Source organism: Coregonus lavaretus (genome assembly GCF_964263955.1).
Source record: "Coregonus lavaretus genome assembly, chromosome: 3".
In the NCBI taxonomy this organism is placed as follows: domain Eukaryota; kingdom Metazoa; phylum Chordata; class Actinopteri; order Salmoniformes; family Salmonidae; genus Coregonus; species Coregonus lavaretus.
Genome location: NC_139990.1, coordinates 48,082,704 through 48,096,509, shown reverse-complemented (window position 1 = coordinate 48,096,509; position 13,806 = coordinate 48,082,704). Strand labels below are relative to the sequence as shown.

The 13,806-nt window shown below is 43.8% G+C and overlaps 1 protein-coding gene across 1 annotated transcript in view; it reads right to left on the bottom strand.

The window, feature by feature from the left end:
- LOC311125831 (sodium bicarbonate cotransporter 3-like) overlaps positions 1 to 11,583 on the bottom strand; it is a 71,608-nt gene extending 60,025 nt beyond the window's left edge. The window contains exon 1 of the mRNA XM_084158443.1: positions 11,499 to 11,583. Coding sequence (XP_084014569.1) covers positions 11,499 to 11,543 — 45 coding nt within the window. The 5' untranslated portion in view covers positions 11,544 to 11,583. The remainder of the gene's footprint in view (positions 1 to 11,498) is intronic.
- Positions 11,584 to 13,806: the final 2,223 nt, after the last annotated feature.

Genomic DNA, 13,806 nt, shown 5'->3' with positions numbered 1-13,806 from the left:
TCCCATCAACACCAAGCTCAGCACCAGGAACTAGTGATAGTCACCTTTGCTAAATCTTTCCATGACGAGAAAATAAATATACTGGAGCTAGGCATAAACATTGTCCGTGTTTTGTTGTCATAGTTGGTGTGTTTATAAGTAGGCTACATATTAAGGAGGCTTAGTTGATTGTTCATGTTAAGTTTGAAGTCTAAATTGGAGAAAAGCATAGTTATTAGTAAGGAGGGGTTGGTGTGGGTGACTAACTGGGGTCTGTTGGGGGTGGGTATAGTGTGTGAAGGTTAGTCAGATCAATTGACATGAGGGGGATTGGTGGATATACAACGCATACGGAAAGTATCAGACCCCTTGACTTTTTCCACATTATTACGTTACAGCCTTATTCTAAAATGGATTAATTAAATTTCAAAAAAATCTACACACAATACCCCATAATGACAAAGCGAAAACAGGTTTAGAAATTTCTCAGCTATCTGCAATAAAGGTATGATTGGAAAATGAAACCGGTGTTAAACATTGGCAGCAGAAAGCAGCAGTTGACTAGTCCATTGTTAACACTTTAAAAATCAGTAGACCTATAATGAATAACTTTGAAAATACCATACAGGTATCATACACTTTTAAAACAATTTAATCTGTTTTCTTTCATTATAATTTGAACTAGAGTGAAGCCATCTTTCCACTAGCTAACCTATTGTTCATGCAGTGAGAAGGCTTCACTATCTAATGTATTCATAATTTATCTGAACATAAATTGCAAAAAAGCCTACCAGTATGCAAATTAGGGAGACAAATTAACAGCTCTCTTAACGATGCAATTTGTTAGGATACTAACGAGTCACTGTTAGATTAATTTGGATGTTAAGAATAATGACTAAAGGATATCACCCCAAATACAGTATAAATGTTAGAATTATCATGTAGTGTCAACCCACTAACAGAGGGGGCGGTACTAAACATTCAAGGGTGAAGGGGAAGGCGGAAACTGTTTAGAAAAGCCACCTAAAGGTGGGAGGAGTCAAGTTCAGGAGGTATAAAACCGTATGTATGTGTTTTTGGCGCCAGAGCTCTCCATGAATAAAAATACAAAAAATCCTTCTTCGTGGTTATGGACCTTGAATAATTTATGATTAAAACCAGAGCCTTACAACCTCTGGTAATGATTCAAGCTTAGGTTGAATTAGAGATAGAAATTCACATAACAGTCACTCACTTTAACGTCACTGCCTGGCAAGTCCTGATGGACTTCATACCGATGTGATACCATGGATATATAACTATGTTATACGATTTATGAATGGCAAGGATACGCCATCCCATCTGGTTTGCGCTTAGTAGGATGATCATTTGTTTTTCAACAGGACAATGACCCAAAACACACCTCTAGGCTGTGTAAGGGCTATTTGACCAAGAAGGAGAGTGATGGAGTGCTGCATCAGATGACTATGTGATCACGCTCTCCGTAGCCGATGTGAGTAAGACTTTTAAGCAGGTCAACATTCACAAGGCCGCAGGGCCAGACGGATTACCAGGACGTGTACTCCGAGCATGTGCTGACCAACTGGCAAGTGTCTTCACTGACATTTTCAACATGTCCCTGACTGAGTCTGTAATACCAACATGTTGTTTCAAGCAGACCACCATAGTCCCCGTGCCCAAGGACACTAAGATAACCTGCCTAAATGACTACCGACCCGTAGCACTGACGTCTGTAGCCATGAAGTGCTTCGAAAGGCTGGTCATGGCTCACATCAACAGCATTATCCCAGAAACCCTAGACCCACTCCAATTTGCATACCGCCCCAACAGATCCACAGATGATGCAATCTCTATTGCACTCCACACTGCCCTTTCCCACCTGGACAAGAGGAACACCTACGTGAGAATGCTATTCATTGACTACAGCTCAGCATTCAACACCATAGTGCCCTCAAAGCTCACCACTAAGCTAAGGATCCTGGGACTAAACACCTCCCTCTGCAACTGGATCCTGGACTTCCTGACAGGCCGCCCCCAAGTGGTAAGGGTAGGTAACAACACATCTGCCACACTGATCCTCAACACGGGGGCCCCTCAGGGGTGCGTGCGTGCTCAGTCCCCTCCTGTACTCCCTGTTCACCCATGACTGCATGGCCAGGCACGACTCCAACACCATCATTAAGTTTGCCGACGACACAACAGTGGTAGGCCTGATCACCGACAACGATGAGACAGCCTATAGGGAGGAGGTCAGAGACCTGGCCGTGTGGTGCCAGGACAACAACCTCTCCCTCAACGTGACCAAGACAAAGGAGATGATTGTGGACTACAGGAAAAAAAAGAGGACTGAGCACGCCCCCATTCTCATCGACGGGGCTGTAGTGGAACAGGTTGAGAGCTTCAAGTTCCTTGGTGTCCACATCACCAACGAACTATCATGGTCCAAACACACCAAGACAGTCGTGAAGAGGGCAGGACAAAGCCGATTCCCCCTCAGGAGACTGAAAAGATTTGGCATGGGTCCTCAGATCCTCAAAAAATTCTACAGCTGCACCATCGAGAGCATCCTGACTGGTTGCATCACCGCCTGGTATGGCAACTGCTTGGCCTCCGACCGCAAGGCACTACAGAGGGTAGTGCATACGGCCCAGTACATCACTGGGGCCAAGCTTCCTGCCATCCAGGACCTCTATACCAGGCGGTGTCAGAGGAAAGCCCTCAAAATTGTCAAAGACTCCAGACACCCTAGTCATAGACTGTTCTCTCTGCTACCGCACGGCAAGCGGTACCGGAGTGCCAAGTCTAGGTCCAAAAGACTTCTCAACAGCTTCTACCCCCAAGCCATAAGACTCCTGAACAGCTAATCATGGCTACCCGGACTATTTGCACTGCCCCCCCCCCACCCCATCCTTTTACGCTGCTGCTACTCTGGTAATTATTTATGCATAGTCACTTTAACTCTGCCCACATGTACATATTACTTCAACTACCTCAACTAGCCGGTGCCCCCGCACATTGACTCTGCACCGGTACCCCCCTGTATATATAGCCTCCCTACTGTTATTTTATTTTACTTCTGCTCTTTTTTTCCTCAACACTTTGTTGTCGTTTTATTTTTACTTTTTTGTTAAAAATAAATGCACTTTTGGTTAAGGGCTGTAAGTAAGCATTTCACTGTAATGTCTGCACCTGTTGTATTCGGCGCATGTGGCCAATAAAATTTGATTTGATGATCTGGCCTCCACAATCACCCAACTCAACCCAATTGAGATGGTTTGGGATGAGTTGGACTGCAGAATGAAGGAAAAGCAGCCAACAAGTGCTCAGAATATGTGGGAACTCCTTCAAGACTGTTGGAAAAGCATTCCAGGTGAAGCTGGTTGAGATAATGCCAAGAGTGTGCAAAGCGGTCATCAAGGCAAAGGGTGGCTACTTTGAAGAATCTAAAATATATTTTAGTTTAACACTTTTTTGGTTACTACATGATTCCATGTGTGTTATTTCATAGTTTTACATTTACATTTTAGTCATTTAGCAGACGCTCTTATCCAGAGCGACTTACAGGAGCAATTAGGGTTAAGTGCCTTGCTCAAGGGCACATACAAATTGGTGCATTCACCCTATAGCCAGTGGGGGGGGGGGGGGGGTAGAAGGATTACTTTATCCTATCCCAGGTATTCCTTAAAGAGGTGGGGTTTCAAATGTCTCCGGAAGGTGGTGAGTGACTCCGCTGTCCTGGCGTCGTGAGGGAGCTTGTTCCACCATTGGGGTGCCAGAGCAGCGAACAGTTTTGACTGGGCTGAGCGGGAACTATGCTTCCGCAGAGGAAGGGGAGCCAGCAGGCCAGAGGTGGATGAACGCAATGCCCTCGTTTGGGTGTAGGGACTGATCAGAGCCCGAAGGTACGGAGGTGCCGTTCCCCTCACTGCTCCATAGGCAAGCACCATGGTCTTGTTTTGATGTCTTCACTATTATTCTTCAATGTAGAAAATAGTAAAAAATAAAGAAAAACCCTTGAATGAGTAGGTGTGTCCAAACTTTTGACTGGTACCACACACACACACACACACCTTTCCAAATCATGTCCAATCAATTGAATTTACCACAAGTGGACTCCAATCAAGTTGTAGAAACATCTCAAGGATGACCAATTTGTAAGGCGCTCTGGATAAGAGCGTCTGCTAAATGACTTAAATGTTAAATGATCAATGGAAACAGGATGCACCTGAGCTCAATTTCAAGTCTCATAGCAAAGGGTCTTAATACTTATCTAAATAAGGTTTTTGTTTTGTATTTTTTTATATATATATATATATTATGAGAGTATGTAACACCCTATGAATGAGATACTGGCCCCTGTGAGATCCCTTTATTCTGTTTCAGTCAGGCAGTCAGAAGGACAACCCATGGGGCTTTCTTTAGCTCTGTCTCCAGGCTACGACCCACCGGTGCTGCTATTGCTGACACTTTATTCGCTCTGGGTAGGCCTGGGTGATACACAAATCATGTAGGCCTACACACACCCATTTCGCAATAACACTAAAAGAGGCATATACACAAAACTGTAGGTCTAAACCACTCTGATAAAAATAACAGCGGAAGAAAACATGAAAGTTGTTCTACTCTACTGCTACGCTGATAGTTAAGAGCGTTGGGCCAGTAACCGAAAGGTTGCTGGTTTGAATCCCCGAGGCGGCAAGCTGGAAAAATATGCCGTTCTGCCCTTGAGCAAGGCAATTAACCAACAACTGCTCCCCGGGCGCTGATGACGTGGACGTCGATTAAGGCAGCCCCCCACACCTCTCTAATTCAGAGGGGTTGGGTTAAATGTGGAAGACACATTTCGGTTGAATGCATTGAGTTGTGCAACTGACTAGGTGTTCCCTTCCCTTTACTGATGAGTCTCCTGATGCCTAATCTGAACATTCTGAGAACCTTCCACCTACCCAAGGTGGAGAACCCTAGCTTTGATTAGGATAATTATATAAAAGGCATGCAAAGACAAACACACCATCACCACCAAGCCATCTGAGATATCAGCATATGAACAAATGGCGAGCGCAAACACTCACAACCTGTCATCTCTACTATAATATCCTCAAAGTCTCAGATTGAACCATTCACTGCGAAACAAGTGCTGTATCATGCTAGTCAGTAAACCAGCCAAGTTACTCAAACTGCTTCTCTCTTGTTCTCACTTGATCTCCGGTTCCATTTTAGGACAGCCAGCTGAAGAGAAATTGATACAAACGCAACATGAACCCACTGTGTAAACTCCTGGCTACTTGTAGATTGCAATCTAGGCCTATATAGTAATACATTGAGGCCACACAGTTTTGTATTGCTATCCTTGTGGGGAACAAAGAATTGATTCCCATCCAAAATCCTATTTTCCCTAATCCCTAAATCTATACCTAACCCTTAAAGAGCATTTTCCCTTATGGGGACCAGCAAAATGTCCTTGTTTTACTATCCTTGTGAGGACTTCTGGTACCCACAAGGATCGTTTTTTTTTTTTAAACACACACACACGTGGTATAAAATGTGAAATAAATGTAGTGAAGCATTTTATTAACTGTGAAAGGTAGACTCAAGGATGTAGCAAAACCTACCAAACGCTGAATATAAACTATTTTCCATTTCACACTACTGCCACCCACCTCTTTTGTTTATCTCCCCCGATCGCTCTTCCTCTCTCCTCACAGACGTAAACAGACTTACCGTCTGCAGCACATGCTCTCCTTCCCCCTTCTCCATAACGGGGAAGAATCACCGCAGGCAGGGTTACTTCTGTTCTTACTGCCTGCCCTCCCTGGATGGGTAGGAATGTAAATGTATCCTAGGTTTTAAGCTTCCACTGTGCTTATGTGCGTTTCAGAATCTATGCATCTCCAGATAGCCATGTATCTCCCAAAGAGCATCCCACAAGTGAGAGAAGAAGAGGCGGAGAAAGGGAGAGAAAGAAAGAGTGAAAGGTGCATGGAAAAAAGGGACAGACCGATGCACTCTAGTAACCGGCTGCTCGCTCAGCAACCAATCCAGTCAGGCTCTATGATATTCTAATGTCCTCCGTCAACCAATCTCCATCTCAGTCTGGCTTACACACACGGTCTTTACACTTCAGAGAGACGGAGAGATAAAGGCGGGGGTTGGCCATTAAAGAGGTAGATGAAAAGAGGGGGGCTTTGGAAGAAGGCAAAGGGAGAGAAAGAGAGAGAAAGAGAGGGGGATGGAGTTCCTCAGGGTCCAGTCTCTCAATAGGTTCATTATTCAGTTCCTGATAGCAGGGACACACTAAGTCTGTGTGAGGGAGATGTTCAACACCATGCAGAAAAAGTAAAAGAGTACATGTTGTTTTTAAAAAGGAGCAATAAATATCATGGGTGAATATGGCTGCGTTCACACAGGCAGCCCAATTCTGATTTTTTTCACCACTAATTGGTCTTTGACCAATCACTGATCTTTTCACATCTTTTTCAGATCTGATTAGTCAAAAGACCAATTAGTGAAAAAAAGATCAGAGTTAGCTGCCTGTCTAAACACTGCCAATGCATCCAGAAAGAAAAACTTTTCTGGAAAGGATTAAATTGAAATAGTGTGAATCGACTACTAGCAGGTTCTGTCACTTGCTGACAAGTGGTACAGAAAACCCTACACTTGCTCCCTCTCACCCTCTTTGTTCTGAGTGTTTGCATGCTGTCTGCGACAGGGGGAAGTCAGTAAGACTAATTTGCATGACGACTCACTGTACTCAACAGGGAACTGAAAACAGTCAGTCAGAGGAAGAACCAAATGAGACAGATAGAAAGCATCCTCCACCGTGGGAAACATAGCCTAACCTTAATACACCAAACTCAATAGACCATGAAACAACGAACATGTCCACTTTAGCTACAGTGTAATAACAGGTCAAGGGGTCCCTGTAGAGGCAGTTCTCTGAGCCTCCAATCATAGTGACATCCTGAATGAGGCAGGTCTGTGTGAGTCATAGAAAGTCCATTAGAGACCCCATTTACATCTGATAGGAAAGGTGTGATTGTGGAATTCATTCTGTGCAATTCACCCTCTTCTGAAAGTTAAAAAAACAACACATTTTTGTATTTACTTTACATAATCACCTCTTTTAATAGACTAACATTTGGTTTTGATTTGTCCCAATAAGGTCTCTAAAGCAGGGCTCTAAACCCCCCCGTCCTGTAGGTTCACTCCAACCCTAATCTAGCGCACCTGAGATTCTAATAATCAAATCAAATTTCAATTGTCACATACACATGTTTAGCAGATGTTATAGCGAAATGCTTGTGTTTCTAGCTCCAACAGTGCAGTATATCTAACAATTCACAACAACACACACAACCTAAAAGTAAAAGAATGGAGCACCAGACTGCAGTAGGCCTCAACCTGCTGTGCTCATGACTGTGTCCACCAGTCCCCAGTGTGTGTGGGAGTGAGTGCTGACTTTCCAAGTGTGTGGGTGCCAGTCAGCTGGCTTTACCCCTGCCTTTGTCTGCTCAGCCCTGCCAGCACCAGAGCTGCTGAGTCTCCAGACAGGCACAATGATGCTTCCTGGTGTCAAAGCTCCCTTTAGAAAGGGCTTTACATGTGCCCACTTACCCACCCATTTACAGCAACACTTTTCACCCAAATCAGAGTTGTAAAGGGTCAAGCTTGTAGTATGGGATTAGCAATCACAGATGATGCCCACTACAATAAAGCAGCCTTGAGCCTGGTAATTAGCTAGTAACTAGTCTGCATATCAACAACGTTAAGAGATTGAGACTACTTAAAATCTCACAGTTACCATCGAGTTAGTCTGATAATTCAATGTCTAGTCCAGACAGCATCTGTAATGGAACTTTGTCTTGCACGTGACAGCATTGAGCACTTCAAACTTTAAAGACAATCACAGTGATACTACATAACATGCCCCACACACACTGTCATGTTGTTGTGTGTCGTGTAGAGGTCAGGTCAGGTTCCACACGCAATAAGAAAAGCTTTGACGCCCCAGAGTCTACACAGCAAGGAAGCGTCTTTGGGTTGCTATGGTATCTACCTCAGCCAAACAGGTCTGCAGCAGAGGCAGACCAAACACATTAGGGATGCAAGTTAAGTTTCTAGTTTTACTAGTCGTATGCACGGGATATACATGGTATATACCAGGAGTTCCCAAACTTTTTTCGTCCACGGCCCCATTTTGATATCTGAAAATTCCCTAACCATGTGAAAATAATTATGTAATTGTCTTGTCAAGAAAGCACCATTATCTCACCACCACTAATGAGATGGGTGTGCTTGATGCATGTCGCGTCAGAGCTTCTCAAAGTCAGGGGTCGTGGTCAACAGTGAGCACCTCATCTCTGGATCGATCCAACCTGGATCGATATTTGGTGGTGTTAATGAATGAGAGCACTGCTGAATCCAGCTTCACACAGATATGAGCTGGCAAAGGGTACCATGAGTTTGAATGCGCTGAGGGAGACGGCAGAGTATTATTCCCTTTGAGTCAGGAACCAAAACTCCTCCGTAGTGACCCGTGAATGCGTCGTCTGCAGCATTCGGTCAAGACAGCTCAAAAGGCCCTACTTGACTGTTGCACTTGAATCATTCCGATTCAAGCACAGCGGTCAAGTGTGGCCTTTTCCCACGATCTAAGGGCAATCTCTGGTTGATTTAGATTTGTAAGGTTAAGCACATTAAAATGATTTTGAGATACAAAGACGATTTTGGGGGGGATTATTTGTTATTCTCACGAGACCCCATTTTCATATCAGGCGACCCCGCATGTTTGTAAAAGGCTTGTATACACCTTCCAACAAAATGCTTACTTGCAGGTTCCTTCTCAACAATGCAACAACAATAATAAGAAATAAAATGCATCAATACAAACAAAGTAAATGGCTCAGTAGAATTCTGTTTTTTTTGTTGCATAAGTATAATACAGGAATGCACAATTTATAGTCCAATATTTACACATGTTTTTGGGAAGGGGGCAAGTGTTTAAATTGTGCAGTATTTAGCAAACATAATAAGATTCTGGTAGCAGCAGTTGCGGTGTATGTTTGGATGTGTGTATAGCTGTGTGGGTGTGTGTGTGTGTGTGTGTGTGGGTGTGTGCGTGAGGGAGTGCATGTGTGCTAAGGTGAGGAGAATCAGAGCAGGTGGTCAGTCCAGTTCAAGTGTTCAGCAGTCTGATGGCTTGTAGATATAAACTGTCTCTGAGCCTGTTGGTATCAGACCTCATGCTCCGATACAGTCTTCCCGACTATAAGGGAATGGTGTGTGGGGTTCTGGGGTCAGCTGTAAACCCACTGGGCCTGCTGGTTGGCTTTAGCCTAAAGGGCTCTTTGTTGAGGCTTTGGCGTTCGAGCACAGATCACCAGGGGTTTTTCCAACAAGTGGACCAGTAGTGCAGATCTGACCAAACGTGCTGCTGGAGTTTGGGGCCATTATTCAAAATGTAAAACCCAGATTGGGACTGGGAGAGCAGAACTCTCAAATGTTATCCAATAACATAAGCAGCTCAAATTTAATTGGATAATAATCACAATCTAAGTCGTGTTTAGTTAGGCCTAGCTACTTCAAGTAATAGTAAAATGTGTCATGCTGATGTGAACCATCGAATGATTATGTGAAAGTTGCTTTGTGTAAGCCTAACATTAAGTTTAGGCCTTGTTTGTTTTCAATTGTCCTTTCCCCCTCCCCAAATGACCCACTAGAGATAAGGTTGTCACAAGAGTGCAGTCCCACAAACGTAATCAGAAAGCATCACCAAGGAGGCAGAACACAGTGGATTCCAATACTCATTCACAAACTACATGTAATCGGCAGCATCGTTTTACTATACAACGGCCTACTGTACCAATAGCAACCTATATTCAAACCAGGTGAATATATGATCTGAGGAAAGGTGCTGCGTCATACATTCACATGGCAAAGTGTGGGAAATGGGGTTATAATTTCCCACCACACCTACTCAGGTAGCCTAGCGGTTAGCGCATTGGGCCTGTAACCGAAAAGGTCGCTAGTTCGAATACCCGAGCCGACAAGATGAAAAATCTGTCTATGTGCCATTGAGCAAGGCACTTAACCCTAATTTGCTCCAGAGGCACTGTACTACTATGGCTGACCCTGAAAACAACACATTTCACTGTAATTGCACCGTGTATGTGACAGTAAAACGTTTTTTTTTAATGCATTTTTTTTTACCCAGGTGTAGGCTATGTGTAGGTTTATAACAAGTCTGGTCCTGTTCTTTATTAGCGATTTGACATGTCTGCAACAGACCATATGATCTAGGCCTAGGCTTACTTAGTACAAGTGGGGTTATGTGGCGGTAAAACCCCAAGTTACCAGATGGGCTCTTTTCTGGGCTATAGCCCATTTGTGGCTGTACTGAGAGAAATAGTAATTGCGTATTTCTGTAGGCACTAACTCCGCCATTGGTTCGTTGGACAAAGCCTATAGGGGAAATGAATGGCGGTTTTTGGATAAACACCGAAAATAAGGATCTGTTGCAAACACAGGCTTAGGAGATCTTATATATGTTTTGTTCTATGAGAATCTTCATCAGCTAATGTCAATCTTTGTGAATTTTGATGAATTAATGTAATAATAAAAAAACACAAAGCACAAAGGTTTCATAATTCATAAAGGTCATGTTAACTAACTACTATGATGTGGTCCAGTCAACTCGACCAAGTTCTGGCCCGGATATGGTCCATCTCTCCCAACTGCACACAATCATCAGGGTCTTATTCATTAGGGCACACTGTAGCAAAACATTTTGCAACAGAAAACAATGAATGAATATGACACTGCTGAAATCTTATGTCAGGAGGAGAACAGGGAAATATCCCCCTGTGGGGACAGCCTGGGAAACTGCCTTTCAGAGAACTCAGTATCTTCAACGAAATAATTTGAGGTCAGGGATCCAATAGTGATGAAACGGTGGATTTAAACACTGAAATGTACCATAAGAAGTTTTAGCTATAGTAAACGTCCTGTAGCTACGGTAGAGAGAGGGGAAGACATGAGAGACAGAGAGAGATTGGGAGTCCACGAGGTGATACCCTCTGACCACCCCGGGCGCGCGCACATGTCCTTATAATAATAATAAAACGTTTTTCTCTCAGTTTCAACATATTTTGCCTCTGAATCACCGCTAGAGAGACCGACGACAGCTAGGCTACTTCCTGGCACACACATGGTACCCAACAACAATTTAGAAGGAAAACATATTTGCATACCTATGTCTCACGTTTATACCACGTATGAAGTAACAGCAAGGAAGTTGTTTCCTACTGTAAGTTAGCTAACTACAAGTTTAGTGTCACTTCCATCTCGATATGCCTTGGTATCAAAGCGTAAATGAACCCCCACCCCCATTTCGTGCCCATTCCTTTCTCTTGAGAAATGCGCCCTCAACTGAACTGCTAGCCACCAAGCTAACAAGTAATTTCCAGAAACTTCAGAAAAGGTTAACAAAACAAAAAACGTGACCACAACTTGGTACTTACTGATGTCAAGAGGGGTCGCATCTGTTCACTGGCCTCTTCTTCCATTTGTCCAAATTTCTGTCCCCTATCCTCTGGGAGAATTTGAATATCGAATACCGAAATACCCCGTTTTGACGTGTCACGGCCACTAACACGACTGACTGGCATTTTTACTAACCTAACGTTGCGATCTTTACATTCAGAGCATAACCCGCCCTATTTTGATTGGCAGTTGATGTTCTCCTTTCATATCCATTAGCCGGTCTCCTTTGACCAATGATAAGAGCGGAAAATACAAATGGGCGTGTACGACACGCCTATCCCGGAGGGGCTGGTGACAAAGAGCAAGGATGCTGTGTTGATTCAGTGTCTGGTCATTACTTTGTGCTACAAGTATGATGCTGTATCTGTGAACTTCCAACAGATTAATGGAATTATGCCAACAAATAACCACAAATGCTCTTCTTGTTCGATCAAAAGCATTGTTTTATGAAAAAAATGTATGCACTCACTAACTGTAAATCGCTCTGGATAAGAGCGTCTGCTAAATGACTAAAATGTAAAATGTTTTACCAAAGCCATGCCAAGGCTATTGATTTAGCTAAATGGCCTATCTCTGGTTTTACTGTCAAGCTTTTTGGCACATGAGTTCATCTGATTGTAACACAAAATAGTGAGCACTAACTCATATTGGTTTTCTGAGACACTTTTGAAAATCTGAACAGCACTTTATATACATTTTCCAAGAGTGACGTTGAATTTATTGTAAGTATGCTTCCTAAAGCCACTCTAACAAGGTGCATATGGTGGGAATCTGTCATCAGTAACTACATGTATTTGGTGCCTGTAAGGAGCTTATGAGAGATTAACTGATTCATATTCATGTAGAGTTTGCCCCCTGATGTTTGAGTTGGCAGCATAATCCTGACAGATTACCTCAATACTTCAAGATCATTATTGTTCCCAAGGCTAGAGTTTGAATCTCCTTAGAATAGTCAAACAGGGTTTGTATTTGAGAAATAGTCATTGAAAAGCAATTTTTTTAAACTCTGTTAGGAAGTATATGCTCATAGTGGCTTAAAAAGAAACAATTAATCGCTGTGTCACCTCTTAGAGTAAGCACAGTTGTTCTAAGAAAGTCAAAAGATAAAGTGCATAAAACAGGCCTACATATAAAAGTAATCTGAGCACTTTTAGTCCCATGAAAATACATGTTTACTTTTGATCATCATCATCGTCGTCATCATCATCTCGTGGACTATGTAAACAGAGTAGTTTTGTAAAGTTTTTTTATTTTACCTTGGCAATTCAGTTAACAACAAATTCTTATTTACAATGACGGCCTACACCGACCAAACCCGGACGACGCTGGGCCAATTGTGCGCCGCCTTATGGGACTCCCAATCACGGCCGGTTGTGATACAGCCTGGAATCAAACCAGGGGGTCTGTAGTGACGCCTCAAGCGCTGAGATGCAGTGCCTTAGTATGGGACTCCCAATCACAGCCGGTTGTGATACAGCCTGGAATCGAACCAGGGGGTCTGTAGTGACGCCTCAAGCGCTGAGATGCAGTGCCTTAGACCGCTGCGAGTGGCGCAGGGTTCCATTCCATTGCAACAGATAAGGAAAAAGAATGTCATTAGATTATCCACTGATATGGAAACCACTTCAGAGGTGTCAGATGTAGATGTTCACTGCCGCATGCATTCCCAATGATCAATCAGGATGGCAATACAAGTGTGTGTGTGTGTGTGTGTGTGCGTGCGCATGCGTGTGTGTGTGCGTGTCTACTGATTAATAAGATTGGTCCCCACATGCTGGGGGGTAACCCTCTAGGGACCAAAGGTGCAGAGTCTGTAAACATTGTAATCCCCTTAATTTGGTCTCAGGTTATTTCTATAGCCAGTTACTGGAAGTGATGCTGTGGCATTAGAAATGCTCACTAGGGGTTCTCCTCCTACAGGTAGGAGGTGACTTAATACCTGCTCTCTCTCTGAACATCAAAGGTGACCTTAGTTGGATCAACATTTATATTTCAAGGGCCTCCAGAGTGGCGCAACGATCTAAGGCACTGCATCGCAGTGTTGCGGCGTCACTACAGCCTGGGGTTCGATCCCAAGCTGTGTCATTACTGGCTGTGACCGGGAGTCCCATAGGGCGGCGCACAATTGTCCGGGTTAGCGGAGGGTTTGGCCGGGGGGGGCTTTCCTTGGCTCAGTGTGCTCTAGCGACTCCTTGTGGCGGGCCGGGCACCTGCAGGCTGACGACGATCGTTAGTTGAACAGTGTTTCCTCCGACACATTGGTGCGGCTGGCTTCCATGTTAAGTG